The sequence below is a fragment of the Bubalus kerabau genome, chromosome 5 (assembly GCF_029407905.1).
Source record: "Bubalus kerabau isolate K-KA32 ecotype Philippines breed swamp buffalo chromosome 5, PCC_UOA_SB_1v2, whole genome shotgun sequence".
Classification (NCBI taxonomy): domain Eukaryota; kingdom Metazoa; phylum Chordata; class Mammalia; order Artiodactyla; family Bovidae; genus Bubalus; species Bubalus kerabau.
Genome location: NC_073628.1, coordinates 84,234,177 through 84,255,164, shown reverse-complemented (window position 1 = coordinate 84,255,164; position 20,988 = coordinate 84,234,177). Strand labels below are relative to the sequence as shown.

The 20,988-nt window shown below is 50.8% G+C and overlaps 1 protein-coding gene across 1 annotated transcript in view; it reads right to left on the bottom strand.

Moving 5' to 3' along the window:
- Positions 1-5,711: 5,711 nt before the first annotated feature.
- STUM (stum, mechanosensory transduction mediator homolog) overlaps positions 5,712-20,988 on the bottom strand; it is a 61,103-nt gene continuing 45,826 nt past the window's right edge. Inside the window, exons 2-3 of the mRNA XM_055582027.1 lie at positions 12,035-12,214; positions 5,712-6,813 (exon numbers count right to left, since the gene is read on the bottom strand). Of these exons, the coding sequence (XP_055438002.1) occupies positions 6,779-6,813; positions 12,035-12,214 (215 nt within the window). The 3' untranslated portion in view covers positions 5,712-6,778. The remainder of the gene's footprint in view (positions 6,814-12,034; positions 12,215-20,988) is intronic.

Genomic DNA, 20,988 nt, shown 5'->3' with positions numbered 1-20,988 from the left:
AAAGCCGGGAGAAGGCTGGAGAAATTGGAACCCTCCTCAGTGAGTGCCTAGAGGGTGCTGTGGAGACTCAGCCAGGTCAGGCAGGTCTGCCAAGGTGGGCACTGGGGAGGTGGGCAGGGCTATGAGGATATGGGGGAGCTAAGTTGCAGGCAGGGCTGGGCCCCAGGCTGCAAGGTTCGGGCCAAGGTAAGTCTGGAAACTTCCCTAGGTCTGTGACATTAAAGCTTTCTTCCTCTCTCAGAAGGGAGGAAGGCTGCCGTCGTTGCAGTGGGCTGGAAAATATAGGAGCACTGGATCCCAGGGGAAGTCTGTGGTGGTGGGGTGGGCTCCCAGTTGTCTGGACGGAAGACAAGAAAGCCCTGGGAGATCAGAGAGTGGGTCTTGCTGGAGAACAATAGAAATGTACGGTGATTCATCTAACATAAAGAAGAGAGACCCAAACAAAGCCAGTCATGGTATCAGAAATTATAAATCAAATACAACACGTATTCATATATGAATTCTGTCGAGACACACAGAATCAGTCTTTTTTCTATATATGTTGTTTTTTTAAAAATGGTACCACATACAGCAATATGGAGCTTAGCCTGTGTAGGGGGGCAGCCACATGCTCCCACAGGCTGTCCAGGCCACTTATAACCACCAATACCCTCTCCCTGCTTGGAACAGGGGTCAAGTGCTAACCCAGAAAGTGGGGGCAGATGTGACCTCTGTCCCCCTTCTCTTCTTACTGGTTCCTGTACCTGGGCTGCTGGCAGTGGGGAGGTGGGAACAGAAAAGGACCTTAAAGAGAGGGTTGTGTGCAGCCCTACAAGAGCTGGGAAAGAGACCATTGTCTCCTTCTCTCTGAGCAGACCCCCCCACCCCTCCCACAGGAGGCCAAACTGAGTGTGGGGATGGGCACAGCCAGGTTTGGTAGGGTGGGGATGCTGAGCCCATGGACCCTGGGAGGAAGAGATACAAGACCAGGGGTCCTGGAGAGAGAAGAAAAAGCATGGGTATCTGGGCATGGGATGAGGCCAAATGTGCCATCTGCCAGAGCCCATGCTGGAGGGAGACGGTTCCCGGATGGGGCACTGGGCTCCTCTGGAGACATTAATTCCCAACCCTGAGTCTCCAGACAGACCCTGGCCTGCCTCCTCCCAGCCTGAAGGGAGCTGTGTGTGCACGTGTGTGCTGTGTGTGGGTGTGAGTGTGTGCACAGGCGGGGGTGTGTGTGTGTCTGTGCTTCTGCTCGCTCCAGGGTGAAAGTGCAGGTGCGGAGGCGGACTGTGGAGTCTGGACCAGCCTGGGTGGCTGGCATTTCGACAAATCCAGGAAGGGATGAAGAAGGGTGGGGAATGATTTCACAGCTAGATCCAAGGTAAGAGGCAACTTGTACCAGAAATCAGGACACACGAGTGGGACCCTGTCGTCAACCTCCCCCTTCCCTGCCCTGGACAGGATCAGGAAGGGAGAGTGGAATTTGGGGGGGAGGGCAGGCAGTATTTTGGTTTTACTAGGAAGAGTCCATGGGGCCTGCTGCTCCCTCTCCCTGTCCCTCACCTGGCAAGGCTCAGCCTCCAAGCCCTTTGGCTCTGAGAGAAATGGGAAGAACGACAGTTGCCCAGCCCCTTCTTGTACCCAAGCTACAGATGGTTAAACTGAGGCACAAGGCAGTAGGAGAGAGAGAGTGCTGAGGGTGGAACTCACCCTCTCCAGGCTTGTGGGGCATTTGGGGTCACCTTGGTTTGGGGTTTTCCCCACCGATCACCAGAGGGGCTCGTCCTCTCTCCACAGGGGATTTGGGGTGGATCTATGAGAATCTGAGCATAATCCTCCATGCTCTGTGAGTTCAAGAACTTTCTAAAGTTCTAAGAATCTGAAGGGAACAAAAGTGATGAAAAATACAGGCCCCCAAGCATCGCCACCTACTCAGGCTGACCTCAGCCTCCCTTCTGCTGACAGCCTGGCTTCCTATCTCCTCCAGCACACGCCAAGCTCTCTGGGGGCTCAGCCCTAGGTCTTGGAGAGCATCTCCCCTCTCCGACCTCCACTCACCTCGTCGTCCCACCTGGGATGCTGCTCGCCAGGAAGACAGCACCTTCAATCAGCTTCTCCAAAGCCACGCTCAGGACCTACTTGGCCCATTTGGTGCCCACTGAGGGCTTGCTGATGCACAAAATCAAAACGGGTGCCCCCACTCATAGGACTGCAGGAAGCTGGCACAGGGAGCCCATGGAGACAAAGGCTGGGTTCCATAGAGGAGCATGTGTCAGCAAATGGTCAGCAATTGCTTCAAACTGCTCATCCTAGAGACGAGGTCATGGTCTCTGGGGAGTGGGGACTGGTCCTTTAAAAGTGCTCTGCCACCTTGGGATGCGGAAGGCGGTGGGAGAAGGTTCAAGAGGGAGGACATAGGTATATCCATGGCTGATTCATGTTGATGTTTGGCAGAAACCAACACATTATTGCAAAGCAATTATCCTTCAATTAAAAATAAATAAAATTTTAAAAACATAGCAAAAAAGGGCTCAGCCACCTCCAGCCTGCCTGTTGAAAATCCTCTAAACCAACCAGCAACAGGGAGGAATGTAACACTGAACAGCTCCTGCAGACACCAACTGGAGAATTTACATCTAAAGTCTACATCCCCAAGCGGTTTACACAGCGCAAGAGGCTTTCTTTGCCAATGTCACTAACGTGATAAAAACAGCTGGTGTATTAAATCCCGAGGTGGGCCCGCAGCCCACCGCCTGCTCTCCTCCCAGGAGGGGATCCACCCCAGCTCAGGCCCAGGGACTCAGGCAAGCTGAATAGCGAGAAAACTCCTGCATGTTAGGAGGCAGCCCCTCCCATCGGCTCCACCGTTCTCTTACACTGCCGTGCAGGGCACCCTTCGGGCCTGCCTTCAATGAGGAGCGTGGGTCTGAGGGCCGCCTGGGTGGTGACGGCAGGGTGGTGCCCTATTACTGCCGAGTGGGCCAGGTACCACCCACCCCCCTGCCGAGGACTCCCTCTCGGCCACTGAAGTCAGCTCCATGCCATGCGCGTGTGATGCGGGACCCGTGGCCTCCTCTCTTGGTGCCTCAGTTCTGACGTTTGAAAACCCAGCATGCTGAAATTTCACCCCATCCCCACTCCACCTCCCCCGCCACTCGGGAAGGGTCACAGGAGATCAAAAGGCACCACACAGTGCCTGGCAAGGGCCCAGCGTCTGGAGGCTGTCCTTGTCAAGCGGGCGGACACGTGGGTCCAGGGCAGCAGCAGGAGGGCACTATGTCCCTTCCTCACCTCCCCTCAAGTACAGCCAGAGGCTGGCTTCGAGGCCACAGCGGGGTGGCTCCTGCCCGTTGCCCCAGCACCACAGAAGGCAGGAGGGGTGCCGGACTGGAGCCAGGAGCCATCTGTCCCTGTGGCTCCCACAGAGACCCCGCCCTTCCCTAAGTCTTGTCAGGGACTCAGATCTTAAGATCCAGGGGGACTGTCTCCACTGTCCACAGGACACTCCCTGGCTGCCAGGTGGCTCATGCTGGCTGTAGGATCCTGCTCTAGCCCGAGGGAATTGCCACTCTGATCCAAGTTTCTCATTCACTGTGATCCCTGTCCCGAGCACCCATGGCCTAGGAATGTCCTACGGAATTCTGACTGATCTATGGCTGGACCTGAAATGCACCCTGGGGTTTTTGGACTATCACCCCTGAGACAAGACCCAACCAAAGTGTTGGGTGTCAACCAAGCACTTGCTCATACAAGGTTCCTGCTTTTCAGTTGGCCAGTGCTTCATAGATTAACTCTGGCCATCTAACAGTCAGTGGACATGACTTTGAGCAAACTCCAGGAGATGGTGAAGGACAGGGAAGCCTGGCGTGTTGCAGTCCACAAGGTTGCAAAGAGTCAGACACAACTTGGCAACTGGACAAGCTAACCACCTGTGCGGCCAGCTCAGAGGACTTGGAGTACACTGCCCACTGTTCCTTATCTAATGACAATGACGAAACTATTTTGAGCTGATCCACCTGCTGGGCAGTCCTCACAGACTCATTGTTCAGAAGATGGGCAGGGGTCTACCTGGAAAGGGCCTGCCTCCCGAGGCTGGTGTGTTCTCAAGTTGAGAGAAGCAGCCACAGGTAAGGGAAGGATCTGGGGAGGGGGCGTAGGATGGGAGATGTCCTTCCAGGCACACACAACCCTGCATGAAGCCAGCCCACACTGGGACTCGTGGTGACACCTGTCACTCAAGAAAACTCCCCTCATGTCTGAATTGTGTCACTAAACATGAGACATAAATTGCTAGCTCTTCTTTACCCCGCTCAGCAGCCACCCCCAGCCATGCCAGGAAAAAAAGCCCCACCTCTCCGTATGGGTGCTGCCTCCACCTGACACCTGTCATTGCGAACTCCGGGGAGCTATCTGGGGGTGCCGGGCTGTGGGCTGGCCTTCCTTCCCTCTGCTGGAGCTGTTTTTATCCGACTCCAGGGGAGGCTCCGCGCTCCGACGCCACTTCCTCGAGAGCAACCAGCCGCCAGCCTGCTCTCCTCTTGGCCCGGGGGATGCTGTCTTCTCACAGCAGAAGGTTCTGACTTTCTGGATAAAGCCAAATCCGATCCCACGCCTTGACAACACAGAGGCTTCTAAACGTGAAAAGAAGCTGCAAAGGCTTGGGTTGAGGCCAGGAAGAAAGGAGGGGTAAGAGACAGACACTGCCAGGTGTCCACAACATGTTACCTGGCCCCAGGCAGCTCATCAGAACTAAGGGATGGACGGGGTGGTGGGAGGCGGGTAGGATCAGGCCAAGGAGCGGAGAGCCCACCTCTGATTCGGGGCCCGGGGTGGAGGTGGGGGGACAGCAAGTGGCTGAGGGAGTTCCATTTCTTCAAGGATGCCGGTTTGCTATCCAGGCCACAGGGAGCCCAAGACCCACCTCCCAGCAGGACTGTAACTAGAAAGTTCGGTGGATGGGGCAGGTGGGCCACTGCCCCAGGTGGAGAGTATAGGAACAGAGACTAAGCACGCAGTGGCCCCCAAAGGGGCGCACGGTGGAGCGAGGGGCTTACCCAGCTGCCGGTTCCCCAAGCCTTTCCATCCATTAAGGGATAAACTACCAGAAAAGGCCACTCTTCTGTGCTGCTTCGCTTCAGCCATGTCCGACTCTCTGTGACCCTATGGACCATAGCCCCCAGGCTCCTCTGTCCATGGGATTCTCCAAGCAAGAATACTGGAGTAGGTTGCTGTGTCCTCCTCCAGGGGATCCCCCAACTCAGGGATCGAAACTGCGTCTCTGTCTCCTGCATTAGCAGGTGGATTCTTTACCACTAGCCCACAGGCTGCTCTTCCATCCCTGGCCAAATTCTGACTGAGTCCCTGATAGATAGGAAAAGCCCCTTGGAGAGAAACACACCCAGTGGCACACAGTCCAGTGAGGCCAGAAACTTGGCTTTGGGCCAGTCCCACATTTTAACAACCCCTACGTTAGAATGAAAATGAAAAGAAAGCAGACATGTGATGTCTCCCTTGTCATTTAGATCTCCTTTCTCTTAATTGCTGATTGATCTTGAATTAGACATCTTCTGGTGGTTGTGACTCTGTAACAATCACTTAGATGTCCCAAAGGCCCTGATCATCCCTTTGCAACAGGAGGAATCCCCGTATAACACCAGCAAGGTCACCCGAATGCCTCTGTTTGCAGGATTTTTGCAGAAGAAGGATTTTCAGAGAGGGGTCCACAATTATTATTATTATTATTTTTTTTTGCAATTCTAAAACCCCTAAAGCTCTCAAATGGTGAGTTTTCTCCCCTTACGTATTTAGTGGCAAAATCTGACCTGTACTGAGGCGAAGCTATTTACAGTTTTATTGATCCTAATAAGTCTGATTATTCACATGCTCCTCTACAGAAGTGGTCCCGTGTTTCATGATGTGAGCAGGTCCAGACTCCGCTGGGCTGTCACGAAATGGATGGCAAACGTTTCTTCTCTTCCTCAGATTTAAAATGTGTGACGTCAGAGACCTGTCGGCCCTAAGGATTTCAGAGAAAGGAGTACGGGCCCCAGACAGTGTTGAGTGTAAAGGGGAAGACTGCCCATGTGGACCTGGGTTGGTGAACTTGTACATGAACATCTGGCAATTCCAGCAATTTTGCCCCAGGAATGGAGCCACTGCCTTCTTCCCAGGGAAACAAAGGTCAGATCCACCCAGACCTGGAGACTTCAGTGGCGAGGAGATGGGGGCAGCCATGGGGCCAGCAGACACCCATAGGGACCCATCCCCACGGACAGCAGAGGGCACAGCAGGCTTTTCCACACCAGGCAGGAATCTGTCTATCCTTATTCATGCCCAGGTGTTGGCCCCAGGAGACCACTCCCACAGGGGCCCAGAGGAGGTGTCCACCGCAGTCCTGCCCCTTGACGAGCCCTGCTCGCCTGGACGGGGTCACTGCTGCCTGGCCTGGCCGCCCCGCACACCCTCACGGTGGGCAGCAGACGAAGTGAGGCGGCCCGAGCCTGGGGCACTCCAGCTTCTTGCATCAGCATCCCCGCCTCCACCCCACTCCCCACCCAACCCAGATGCCCTCTGGGCGTCTGTGCTTCAGGACTCTCTGGAGCAGCAGGAGGAGCTGGCAGCTCTCAGAGCCTGCTGAGAAAAGCAGGTGCGTTTTCAAAATAAATAGTATTCTCAAATGCCCTTCTTTCCACTCCAAACCCAGGAAGCGGCAGAAGAGAACACGTGAAGACCCCGGGCCGGCCGCTGCCTGACGTGGCCCTCCTGGGCACAGGGCTTCTCAGCGGCTCGCCCGGGCTCACAGCTGCTGTGGGATGCCCTGCTCCTTGTAGCCTGTGAGGGAGAAGCAGAGGAGAGATGGTCAGACACCCACTTCCCTCACCATTTCTCCAGGCGGTGTCCCCGGACTTGAATATGCTGGAACTTATTCACACAGACGTGTGAATGACTGCTACAGCCGTGGTCCAGCTTTTCCCAAGGGCGCTGGCTTCTTAATGGAAAACAGGGTATGAATGAAGAGAGTGGATTTCGGGGTTTAGTCGGGGAGACATGAGAGGAGGATTTCTGTTACAGACCTGCTGGGGGTTGAAAGGTTATCAATGTGCTCCTGAATCCACACCCCTGAAGCCACTGCACAAACGTGGCCCCGGAAGACTGGCCTGCTGCCATTTCTTAACGCGGCGCCTTAGGAGAAGGTGCCAGGAAGACTTCCCCAAGTGATGGGCATCTGGTATGTGTGGATGCAGAGGAGGAAGGAAGAGAAAAGGAAGACAGCATGCAGAAGGGAGGAGCCAGGCTGGCGTGCTCCATCAGTTGGACATCTGTGACACAGGCCAAGGTGACTGCTGGCTTCGAGCCTTTAAAGCCTTGGTGGTGACTATGAGGACATGAGAAAAACTTGATCACTGTTGATATTAAGGAACTGATGCTAGTTTATTTGAGCATGAAAAGGTACTGTGGTTCCTTTATTTTTTAAGACATCTACTGGGATATTTAAGGGTGAAATTGTCATCTGGGTTTGCCGAGTAGTTACCCCTATTAGCTGGTAAGTCAGCCCACAGAGGAGCATCAGTGGACTTGTGTTTGTTTTTTTTTTTTTTCCCTTTATTTACCAGGTTACTTATCAAGTTAAGGTGTTGGGGGTGGAGGCAGATGCAGGCAGTAATAGAAGAAAACAGAACGGCCATGAGTGGATGATGGCTGAAGCTGGTCTGGGCGTTTGGAGACTCGCTATACTAGGCCTTCTATTTGTGTCTATGTTTAAACATTTGCCAAAATAAAAAACTAAAAATAGAAGCTTGTTGGCCAACTGGGAGAGGGGTTTGTGTGCAGGAAGTGGCGGGTAGGCAGGGGACCGGAAAGGGAGCAGTGTGAGGTGGGGGAAGGGCAGTGAAGGGGAGGGTCCAGGAAGCCCAGGCATGAGAACTGTGCACACCCCAACAGACTCACCTTGAGAAACTTCGGAGAAACACAGGAATATGAGGCAGCATGAGGAAGAGGAGAAAAAGAGAAAGAGAAAACAGTCTAAAAAAAGAAGCCAGACATGCGACAAGCTGGGACCTGGCACCTGGGACCCTTTGCTGCAGCGCTTGCACCTGGACAAACCCTCTTTGAGCAACAAAATACAAAGAAACTCGTCGTCGTGAAGTCACTCAGTTGTATCTGACTCTTTGTGACCCCATGGACTGTAGCCCACCGGGCTCCTCCATCCATGGAACTATGAGGGATCAAAAATAACTGCATGCACGTGCATGAGCAGTAGGGGCAAATTATGGACAAGAAGATACAAAAAGACCAAAAGAACCAACTGTCACTTCTGAAGCGCCTGGAGCAAAAGCAGGGTGTCATGCATGTCCCCTGCACACAGCACCACCTAAGGCACCCCTCCAGCCAGACCCCTGGACCTGCCCCTACCTTCATCCCATATAAGGAATCAGTTCACCTTTCTGTTCAGGGAGCGACCAAGGGAACCTGTTACTTGTTCTCACTCCCCTCTACTGCAACAGGGGCCCCCAATAAAACCTTGCCTGACTTCTCATCTGGCTTCCTATCAGTCTCTACTGATTAAGGAGGCCAAGAACCCTGGTTGGTAACAGAGGGACTGCCTGAAATATAAAAAGGGAGAGGCTGCATGCTGGGGATTGGGAGATGGAAGGGGTCTGCAGTCTGCATTCACAGTGACCAGCCACTGTGGCCAGTGGGCAGCCCCAGAGGGTGTGTGGGCTTTGGTTCAGGAGTGCGGAGCATTCCCCCCTCCCTGGGGCGGTCACTCTCCGTGAGACACCGCCAAGAAGCTCTCTCCTCTTCTCTCCGAATCTCAGCCAAGGTCGCTGTTCTGCTCACCTTCTGCCCCTCACTCTTCTTCTGCCTCCAGCCCATCTTTGCCTCAAGATGAGTTCTGGATGGCTCCAAGGAGGGACAGCTACAGGACAGGTTTGACTGTGACAACCTAAAGATGTTGAAGTGACCCATCCTGGCCCCTGTCTAAGCCATGGGGTTCACCTTTTATGTGGACAGGAGTCACATATATAAAACCTAATGCTTTGGGAAAGACTCAGGCAGGGAATGGCAAACAGATTTTTATCTTGTAGACATCTTGGACCCATTAGTAGTGACTGCCTGAAGCCGTGTATTGAAAACGGGTAAGACTATTCAGCAGAAAGTGTCAAGATAGATTAGCAATGTCTGCCAAGGGTATGGCAGCTGAAAAAGGCTCCTGTACAATTACCAGGTATTTATTGACCCACACCAATACAGGCTATTGTTAACTTACTGATTATTTTTATTAATATAAACAGAGCAGCAGCCTTGCAAGTTCCTGTTTTTAACTGCTACTTTGATTTAGAGTTCTCTGATTTCCCCCTTAGGAGGTTTTTCTTGATGGTATGTTTCTTTTGTTGTTATTGTTTTAATTAATTAATAAATTCTTTATAGTAGGTCCTTGTTGGTAATCTATTTTAAATCTAGTAATATGTACACGTCAATTCCAAACTCCCAATCTATCCTTCCCCATGGTACATTTCTTGGTGACACTCACGTAATGCTAGGTAAAAAAAATTACCCTGTGTTGTTACAATTGGAAAGCCTCCTTCATTTTTACAGGAAGAGGCTGGAGTGACACGAGAAACAACAGCCCCTTATCCAGCTATCTACGAGGGCAGACATTGTGCTAGGACAGTCCATTGTGACAATTCTTTTCAATGTAGTGTTCCTGAGACACGCACACGCCACTGTTGCTTGGGGTGATCTCAGCCCACAGCACCATCTCAACCGTGGCAATTATTGATCCTTTGCAGGTGGGTTTACTTTCTGGAAAAAGGGGCAAAGGCACCCGTTGCTGATATGGGTGAGCGAGTCTGGTGCCTAGGTAGGATAAGTGGGTAGCAGTGAGGTGTGGTGGGTTTTCTGGTGCAGCCCTCAAGTCCATTCCCCAAACAGTGTTCTAAAAAGTCTGACACAAAGACAGCACTCCTGAAACCAAGGAGGTGACCCACCGTGAAGGTGTGGGCTGGGAGGGAGGGGGCAGGAAGGGAGGGGCGGTGGGTTCCAGCACTTGAATAGCCTGCAGCTCAGCTACAGCCCCCACACCAGCCATGAGAGAGGGGTTGGTGCGGAGTCAACAGCTAGGGTGGTGGAAGGTGAGGAAGCAATAGGTTCCCATCTGCCCTTCTTGGGTCTCTGTGTCCTCCTCTAGGAGGTGATATAGGGGAGTTCTTGAAGCTATCTCTAAGATCCAGACCCTGTGGGGTCTGGTATCAAGCGTGACCTGAAAAGAGAATACCAGAAAGCTTTAGGCATCAGGCTAGGCGTCAACACATTTATTGCGACACAGCTTTGTGCCGCTATAACAGAAAGTCTCCTCACTAACATGCCCCAGTGCCTGGCCCAACACCTGTGTGACGAGGAAATGACTCAGTAAGAGGGGTCCGGGGCTTATACTGGGCGGAGACAGGGCAGCCTCCCCAGGCTTTCCATCAGCCACTGAGGAAGCCTCTGAGAGCAGAGGGCCCCTTCCAGGTTCCGGCTGGGAACAGGCCTCTCAGAGAAGTACCAAACTCCCTCTGGGAAATGGTCAGACTTGGCTTCTCCAGATTCACAGGATGACTGGCAGCACGTCTGTCTTATCAGCGATGCTCTGCCCACTCCCCACAAATGGAAGTGGTCCGTGGACCTTTCCCGGGGCGGGGCTCCCCTGCGGGGGCTGGATGCACCTGCCTTGGTCTCTGCCTGCTCTGTGGGCTCTCCGACCCCCTTGCTGACGGGCAGCCCCTGCCCTGGGAGCAGCTGTCCCAGGAGGGACTGGACATCATCCAACTGTTCCTCAGCTCCCCCCAGTGTTCCCTCCCCATTCTCTGGCCACCCCTGTCTCCTGGCTCTAATTCTGAGATGCCCTGGAAGTCCAGCACCCCGGCGGGGAAAGGAGCTGCTTCCACCAGCCTGTCTAACCAACCCACCGGCCCTGCTGGGCTCGCTCAGGCTCAGGGACCTGCCTTTTCTCTGGCCTGGTGGTTTGATTGGTCACTGACCCTAACCTTGCTGGGCCCTGGTATCTGAGTGAGCCTTGGGTCTTGGATGCTCACAGGATTCTGAACTCAGACTGAGTCAACTAGGAATCATTCTAGATCATTCTAGAGCCCCCTGACCCTTGGGCTTCCCCTCTTGCCCCCGCTCTTCTTCCCTGACACAGCTCACCTCTGGCACAGGCACTCTACCTGCAAATGGTCTTGTCAGGTGTGGGGTGTGGTGAGAAAGGCAAAGGGCCTGTGAGGACGTGCTCCGTGTGAGTGAGGAGCTTCGGCCTAATGAGGTAGACAGAACGTGTGACAATACAGGGACCTGCACGGGGGCGCGGGGTGACGAGCGCGGCTGCTTAAAATAGGTGTCTGTCTTAAGATCTCGCCGGGTTATTTTTAAAATGTTAATCAAGTCTTTTAAGGCAGTTTTGTGTTGGGATCAAGTTTGTGTTAAGTGACTGGTGAAGGTCCGCTGAATACAAATCAGGAAGAGGAAGGCTTTAGCACCAAGGAACAAAGAACTTACTTTAAAAGAAGTTGAAATTATGCGGCTCTGGCTGCTAAATAAAAAGCAGTTACAGGGTTTCCTGAGCACAAGGATGCCCAGTGGGCTTTCCCTTCTTTCTGGAAATGGCACGATGGAGGCACAAGGGACTGAGCTCACATGGGCGACACCCTTGCTGCCCCGGTGTTATCAACTGGGCTGTTTCCCTGACAAACGTGATGCCTGGTGTGTCTGAGCTAAACAGGTGCTCTCTCCCTTTCTTATTCATGCCTCTGGCTCAGGTCTCTGACTGGTGCTCTCGTGATACCCTGCAGGCCCCAGGGCTGGGCATGCGGGGAGAGTCCCCCAGGCCAGGTGGCCACCGACACCAGTGAGCCCCTGGGGAGGAACAGGCCCAGCCGTGCAGATCTCCCACGAAGCCCCAACCTGACCCCCAACAGGATCACAAACAAACCCCCAGCCCATCCTGGCCCCCACCCCTCCTCCAGCCCTGCTCCCTGCATCCCGGCCCAGCCCCAGCCCCACAGCTACTCACTGGCAAGGATAACCATGTCCATGCCCCAGAAGATGCTCATGATCCAGCCCACCATGACGATGGCCGTGAGGATCTGGATGAGGGCCGCGGCGATGTTCAGCCAGAAGACACAGCACACGTGCCTGTCGGGGAGGTCCGTGCGGGCGCCACACAGCACGGTGAAGGCCGAGACGAACGTCCCTGTGAGAGGCCGGAGGGGACAGCCTTTGGAGGGGACAGCCTTTGGAGGGCGCTGGGAGACGCAGTGGCACGTGTGCCCATCATGAGCTGGGGCCCAGCGGCTCGCCCTCCAGGAGCTCCGAGAGGAACAACTCAGGTCCAGCACTTTGCTGCTCAGACCACTGGCGCCCACGCTAGACATGCCAATGTTCCAGCCTGGAGGAGCAGCCAAGGACCCAGCACAGTCCTGAGGCCTCAGGGGAACACGGATGTCACCTAACAATCCATGCCTGCCATTAAGGAACCACAATGCAGCCACTTGAAAGGAGAACAGGCAGCAGGTGGAAAGGATACCAACCTCGTGTGGCAAAGCTCCTTAGCACCTAAGAGTTCAGAGGTAGGAGCTGGAGTCGTTGAGGGGACAGGGAAGCCACCCAGAGGGTAAATTCAGGAAAAGACCCCCAGCACACACACTGACCACGGTGCCTGCAGGGGGGAGAAGCTCAGGCCAGGTGCATCTCCCAGAACCCTTCCTTCAAGGGGCTCTCCCAGACCCCCCAGACCTGTAGGAGGAGGGACAGAGAGCCCGAGATTTTCTGAGCAGCCACAAGGCACAAAGCAACGTGGTGGGTGTGTGTGTGGTCCTTACTTCATCCCAAACTTCCCAGAGCCCTGCAGGTATTAATAATATCACTAAATTTTTATTGACACTTTTCTCAAGCCAGGCTCTTTTCCACATGGGCTCTGAGCCCCATAACAACCCTGCAAGCTAGTTGGTGTTCCTCCTATCTGTGTAAGTTCCCTATGGCTGCTGTAAGAAGTTACTGCAAACTTAGTGACTTAAAGCAAGACAATTAAATTTAGTGACTTAAAGCAACACAGTGCTGGAGGTCAGAAGTCTGAAATGGGTCCTTGGGGCTGGCTCCTTTCTGAAGGCTCTGGGGGACAATGGTTTCCTTGCCTTTTCCAGTTTCTCAAGGTTGCCTGCATTCCTTGGCTCATGGCCCCTTCCTTCATCATCAAAGCCAGGAGCTGTACATCTTCTCTCCTCTCAGACCTCAGCTTCCATCCTTACATCCTCTCCCTCTGACTATGATCCCCCTGTCTCCCTCTTGTAGGGACCCTTCTGATTATCCTGGGTCCACTGGATAATCCAGGGTAAGCCCCATATTTTTAAGATCCTTGAATTAGTCACATCTGAAAAGTCCTTCCTTTTTATGTAAGGTAGCATCTTTGCAGGTTCTGGGATCAGGATATGGACATCTCTGGGGGTGGGCATCATTCTGTCATACTATCTTACATATTGCATTAACCTGGTGTTTCTGATGCTTTGGTATCTGGAGACTTGCTGACTCTGTAGAGATCCCCCTCCCAGGGCTAGCGAATTCCTAGGGATAGCAAATGACTTTCTTATGCAAGACAAACAATCGAGAATGCATACCCAGACTGCTCTTTTATAGACTCTCACCCTCTGGGTCACTCTCTTCTGCCCTAATCACTCAGAGCCAGGCACCAGACAGCTCAGGCAGTCCCTACACCCTGGAGGGCACTAGCCCATCCTAAGCCTGCTTGACCTGTCTTGACATTCCTTCCCATGGAAATCACAGCAAAGTCTCCTGCCCATGTCTCCCCCTAACTTCCTCTGCCTCCTAATGGACCCTGGTCCTTCCACATGTGCACCTCCAAAGCGTGGTATGCCCTCTCCTCTTAGGAACTGTGAGTAACAAACTATCTTTTCAATGGCTGTCATTTCCTGATCTGTTGGCCTCACCATAGCTCACTAGTAATAATAACAAAACCTACATTTTAAAGTGCACACATACACTCAGAGTCAAGAATTAAGTATCTCAGAGAGACCCAGCACAGCCAAAAATAAATAAATTAATTAATTTTAAAAAGAGGATTAAGTATCTTGTCCAAGTTCTCACACATGGGTAGGCATTGACCCCACCACTGTCTGATGAGAAAGACAAACTTGGAGAAAAGAGAACTGAAAAATGATGGGGACATGAATTCAGGGCTTAGTAGCAGACATGGAAGGAAATAGGACATAGGGACCATTAGAATGTATATGTCACCATCCATTGCCTCTGCTTATGTATCATGCTGTGAGGCATGAGATAAACACTAGATGACACCATTTAAAAAAACACAGCAAAAGCGGAAGGATGGTAGAAGATGAACAGGAGCATGTGGGGGAAATACTAAGTAAAATTAACACAGGTGCCACTTATCGCATCCCTATAGTGCATTACAACACACTACCACCCTCTCCAGGGATCATCCCCATGGAAAAGAAATGCAAAAAAGCAAAATGGCTGTCTGGGGAGGCCTTACAAATAGCTGTGAAAAGAAGAGAAGCGAAAACCAAAGGAGAAAAGGAAAGATATAAACATCTGAATGCAGAGTTCCAAAGAATAGCAAGAAGAGATAAGAAAGCCTTCTTCAGCGATCAATGCAAAGAAATAGAGGAAAACAACAGAATGGGAAAGACTAGAGAGCTCTTCAAGAAAATCAGAGGTACCACAGGAACATTTCATGCAAAGATGGGCTCAATAAAGGACATAAATGGTATGGACCTAACAGAAACAGAAGATATTAAGAAGAGATGGCAAGAATACACAGAAGAACTGTACAAAAAAGATCTTCATGACCCAGATAATCACATGGTGTGATCACTGACCTAGAGCCAGACATCCTGGAATGTGAAGTTAAGTGGGCCTTAGAAAGCATCACTACGAACAAAGCTAGTGGAGGTGATGGAATTCCAGTTGAGCTGTTCTAAATCCTGAAAGATGATGCTGTGAAAGTGCTGCACTCAATAAGCCAGCAAATTTGGAAAACTCAGCAGTGGCCACAGGACTGGAAAAGGTCAGTTTTCATTCCAATCCCAAAGAAAGGCAATGCCAAAGAATGCTCAAGCTACTGCATAATTGCACTCATCTCACACGCTAGTAAAGTAATGCTTAAAATTCTCCAAGCCAGGCTTCAGCAATATGTGAACCGTGAACTTCCTGATGTTCAAGCTGGTTTTAGAAAAGGCAGAGGAACCAGAGATCAAATTGCCAACATCTGCTGGATCATGAAAAAAGCAAGAGAGTTCCAGAAAAACATCTATTTCTGCTTTATTGACTATGCCAAAGCCATTGACTGTGTGGATCACAATAAACTGTGGAAAATTCTGAAAGAGATGGGAATACCAGACCACCTGATCTGCCTCTTGAGAAATCTGTATGCAGGTCAGGAAGCAACAGTTAGAACTGGACATGGAACAACAGACTGGTTCCAAATAGGAAAAGGAGTACGTCAAAGCTGTATATTGTCACCCTGTTTATTTAACTTATATGCAGAGTACGTCATGAGAAACGCTGGACTGGAAGAAGCACAAGCTGGAATCAAGATTGCCGGGAGAAATATCAATAACCTCAGATATGCAGATGACACCACCCTTATGGCAGAAAGTGAAGAGGAACTAAAAAGCCTCTTGATGAAGGTGAAAGTGGAGAGTGAAAAAGTTGGCTTAAAGCTCAACATTCAGAAAACGAAGATCATGGCATCCGGTCCCACCACTTCATGGGAAATAGATGGGGAAACAGTGGAAACAGTGTCAGACTTTATTTTTCTGGGCTCCAAAATCACTGCAGATGGTGACTGCAGCCATGAAATTAAAAGACACTTACTCCTTGGAAGGAAAGTTATGACCAACCTCGATAGCATATTCAAAAGCAGAGATATTACTTTGCCAACAAAGGTTCATCTAGTCAAGGCTATGGTTTTTCCTGTAGTCATGTATGGATGTAAGAGTTGGACTGTGAAGAAGGCTGAGTGCCGAAGAATTGATGCTTTTGAACTGTGGTGTTGGAGAAGCCTCTTGAGAGTCCCTTGGACTGCAAGGAGATCCAGCCAGTCCATTCTAAAGGAGATCAGCCCTGGGATTTCTTTGGAAGGAATGATGCTAAAGCTGAAACTCCAGTACTTTGGCCACCTCATGCGAAGAGTTGACTCATTGGAAAAGACTCTGATGTTGGGAGGGATTGGGGGCAAGAAGAGAAGGGGACGACAGAGGATGAGATGGCTGGATGGCATCACTGACTCGATGGACATGAGTCTGAGTGAACTCCGGGAGTTGGTGATGGACAGGGAGGCCTGGCATACTGCGATTCATGGGGTCGCAAAGAGTCGGACACGACTGAGCGACTGATCTGATCTGATCTGATCTGACCACACTCTCCTACTCACACTGCCTCTAATTCTTATGACAGTTCATGATGGTTATTATTATCCCCACTTTACAGATGGGGAGACCAAAGATCAAAGAGGCTAAATGACTTGTCCACAGACTAGTGCCCAGATTTAAACCCAGATTTGTCCAGAGCGGAAACCTGAGCTCTTTTCAGTCTAGGGTGTTCCAGCCTTACATTAAAAATGAAGGAAAACAGTATGGCCCTTCCTCAATAAAATTAAAAATAGAGTTGCCATATAATCCAGGAATTCTACTTCTGGGTATATACCCAAAAGAATTGAAAGTAAGGTCTCAAAGAGATATTAGTATGCCTATGTTCATTGCAGTATTATTCACAATAGCTGAAACATGGAGGCAACCCAAGTGTCTATAGATGGATGAATGGACAAGCAAAATAGGATCTGTACATATCATGGAATAGTATACATCCTTAAAAAGGGAGGAAATTCTGACACGTGCTACAACACAGATGAGCCCTGATGACATTACGTTAAGTGAAATAAGCCAGTTACAAAAGACCAAATGTATTATTTCACTTATATGAGTTACCTAGAGTAGTCAGAATCATAGGAATAGGAAATAGGATGCTGGTTGCCAAGGTCTGGGGGGAGGAGGTTATGAGGAGCTATTGTTTAATGTGTACAGAGTCTCAGTATTGTAAGATGAAAGAGTTCTGGAGACAGATGGTGGTGATGGGTGCACAGCAATTTGAATGTGCTTCATGCCCATGAATTGTGCACTTAAGAATGGATAAGACGACAAATTTCACATTCTGTGTAGTTTACTACAATAAAAAGAATTGGAGGGAAAAAGGAAAGAAACTTCATCCTTAATGATTTTCAAAATATTCTTGACCCTCTCCACATTCCCCCACCCCTGCCCGGGCCAATGTCCTTCACGGACGCAGATGGTGCCCTGACTCTGGCCAACAGTGTCCTGACTCAGTGGGATCTGGCTGAGGTTCTGTGACCCCCCTGTCTCTTTGTAGCTGTGGCCTCTCCATGGTCATCCTGCCTAGGAAATGGGAACAAGTTCTTACTAGACTGAACCATAAGAAATCGCCATCTTGGTAGGTCAGAGTAGCTGAATAACAGCAATTTCATACGGCTCAGCCTAACATGTAGCTGATATGAAAAATTTGAGCATAAGGAAACCCCTGAACTCAGAGATTCTTAGTTAACTAATCCATCCTCTGCCCAAAAACAGCATATCACCAGAATTACCAAACTGATGAGAGGCCAGTGAGCCTCTTCATGCATCTAGTTGCTTGCCAGGGAGGCAGGGAGGCCTAGCCAGCCTGCTGCTCTGGGGACAGGAAACATCAGCAAAGAGGAAGGCTTATCTGCTGGGGAAGCTGGGCTGACAACATGTGTGTGGTGTGGGAGGGACTTTCGGGCACTATTCTTTTCCACATTGACAGACTAAGACGTGTATAAAAATAAAAGCACATTAGTCACATACCAACCAGTACAATATGTACATATATTACCTGCAGTTGCATCAATCTGGATAAACTACAAATTAGTTGTTAATTTGGATAAATAATTTCATTCACTAGGAAACAGTGGTGATAGTCCCTTTAGCCACTTGTTTCTGTTCAGTCACTCAGTCATGTCCAACACTCTGTGACCCCCATGGGCTGCCAGCGCACCAGGCTGCCCTGTCCTTCACCATCTCCTGGAGTTTGCTCAGACTTACATCCACCGAGTCAGTGATGTCATCCCTTTTGCCATATGAGGTAATATATGCCACAGAAGGGCTTCCCAGGTGGCATAGCGGTAAAGAATCCACCTGCCAGTGTAGGAGACAAGAGATGTGGGTTGGATCCCTGGGCTGGGAAGATCCACCGGAGGAGGGCTTGACAACCCAATCCAATATTCTTGCCTGGAGAATCCCATGGACAGAGGAGCCTGGTGGGTTACAGTCCATAGTGTTGCAAAGTTGGACACAACTGAAGTGACTTGGCACACATGCCTGCACATGCTATAGAAGGTAAGCATCGAGTGAATGGATTTATAATATACAAACATCATTTTAATCTACTCAACAGGAAATTTAAAAAATTATTTTAGCACTGCTGCTGCTGCTGCTGCTAAGTCGCTTCAGTCGTGTCTGACTCTGTGCGACCCCATGGATAGCAGCTCCGCTGTCCCTGGGATTCTCCAGGCAAGAACACTGGAGTGGGTTGCCATTTCCTTCTCCAGTTGCATATGAAGAGGTATTATTTTAAATAAGTCTTACTTGCTAAAGAAAGAGCCCCTACTCCCAACAGCAACCAGTTAGTCCTACCAGTCTAACCAGTTATTCCATGAGCACCAACCCCGAGCCAGTGCCAGGCCCTGGAACAGAGAGTGCAGGCTGGTGCTGGAGGCTTGGCTCATGCTCTGGTGGGGATACTGGGTTCCAGAAAGAACAGTGACAAATCAAGTTTGGTTTATCAGGAAAGACTTCACAGAAGAAAACGTGATGAGGGGAAAGGTATAGAAAGCCAGTGGGACATAGTCAAGGGGAGGGGGTGAAGAATATCCCCAAGACAACCTAGAATGTCTGTCCAGAAGCCCAGAGGATGGCAGGGAACTTTGAGGGTGCTGCGTGTGAGGCAGGGATGAAAAACGGGGCTGGAGGTGAGCAGCTGTCAGACTGGAGGAGGCCCTGAGAGCCTTGCTATGGGGCCTGGCTTCCTCTTCCAGGCAACCAGGCAGCCCCTGGGAAGGCTGGTTTCAGTAGGGAATCACAGGTCAGGGTTGTGACCCCCAAGGGGAGGATGGGGCAGAAGGGATAAAGCAGAGTCTGGGAGGTGAGATGAGATGAGGCAGGCAAGGAAGCATGGTAGTGGCTGCAGGGGGGAGAAGGACCCTCAGGAGGAGGGGCGGGGTGTCCTGGGGATTGAGGGGCCTGATCATTTCAGAGAAGAGAGAAGGGGACACAGTTCGCTGTGGGTATCTGGTTTCCCACACTATGTGGTGAATGTGGAGCCAAAAACCAGGTGGGGAACCCAGGGAGGGCGGTACCCATGGGTTGAGCAGAGCCGAGCTAGAGACAGGCTCAGGAGGGTCGCCTGCAGGTAGCGAAGTCATCAAAGTGAATAAGGTCACCCAGGAGGGGGTGGAATTCAAGGAAAGACCCAGGGGACATCAAGGCCACAAAGGGGACAGAGGGGGGCCAATCAGAGAGAGGTGAGAGTGTGTGTCCCAGACACAGAGGAGTCTCAGGGAAGAGGAGCTGCTGGACAGGGTCACCTGCTGCAGAGATGGAGTGGGGACAGGCAGGCCCGGGTTGAATTAAGTCACCAGTGGCCTCAGGGAGAGTCTGAGAAGCTGAGAGGCTGACAGCAGGGAGCAGGATATCAGAGTTTCAGGGAGAGAAAGAGGTGAGGATTCGAGCACATGGGAGAGGACCCCTCTCTCCTTGGGAGAAACTCAAGCTTGTCTGGCTGGTGAGGAGAAGCCGGCAGGGAGGGACAGGATGAGGATATAACCAGACCAGAGAAGCGGGTAGCAAGGTTCTCGAGAAGGTGAGGGGTAGGGAGATCTACTGCAGATTTTCCAAACTGGTTCGCACATTAGAATTCTCCAACTGAAGTTTATTTATTTCCAAACTGGGAAATTTATTTCCAAATTGGGAAAGGAGTATGTCAAGACTGTATATTGTCACCCTGCTTATTTAACTTCAATGCAGAGTACATCATGCGAAATGCTGGGCTGGATGAAGCACAAGCTGGAATCAGGATTACGGGGAGAAATATCAATAACATCAGATATGCAGATGATACCACCCTTATGGCAGAAAGCAAAGAAAAATTAAAGAGCCTCTGGATGAAAGTGAAAGAGGAGAGTGAAAAAGTTGGCTTAAAACTCAACATTCAAAAACTAAGATCATGGCATCCAGTCCCATCACTTCATGGGAAATAGATGGGGAAACAATGGAAACAGTGACAGATTTTATTTTGGGGGGCTCCAAAACCACTGCAGATGTTGATGCAGCCATGAAATTAAAAGACGCTTACTCCTGGGAAGAAAAGCTATGACCAACCTAGACAGCATATTAACAAGCAGAGACATTACTTTGTCAACAAAGGTCCATCTAGTCAAAGCTATGGTTTTTCCAGTAGTCATATATGGATATGAGAGTTGGACTGTGAAGAAAGCTGAGCGCCGAAGAATTGATGCTTTTGAACTGTGGTGTTGGAGAAGACACTTGAATCAGTCCTGACTATTCATTGGAAGGACTGATGCTGAAGCTGAAACTCCAATACTTTGCCAACATGATGCGAAGAACTGACTCATTGGAAAAGACCTTGATGCCAGGAAAGAGTGAAGGCAAGAGGAGAAGGGGGCAACAGAGGATGAAATAGTTGGATGGCATCATTGATTCTAGGGTCATGAGTTTGAGCAAGCTCTGGGAGTTGGTGTTGAACAGGGAAGCCTGGCGTGCTGCAGTCCATGGGGTCACAAAGGTTTGGACACAACTGAGCAACTGAACTGACCTGAACTGAGGTTTATACTAATGCAGGTTGCAGGGTACCTGCAGGCCACCAGAGGCACAGGGATGG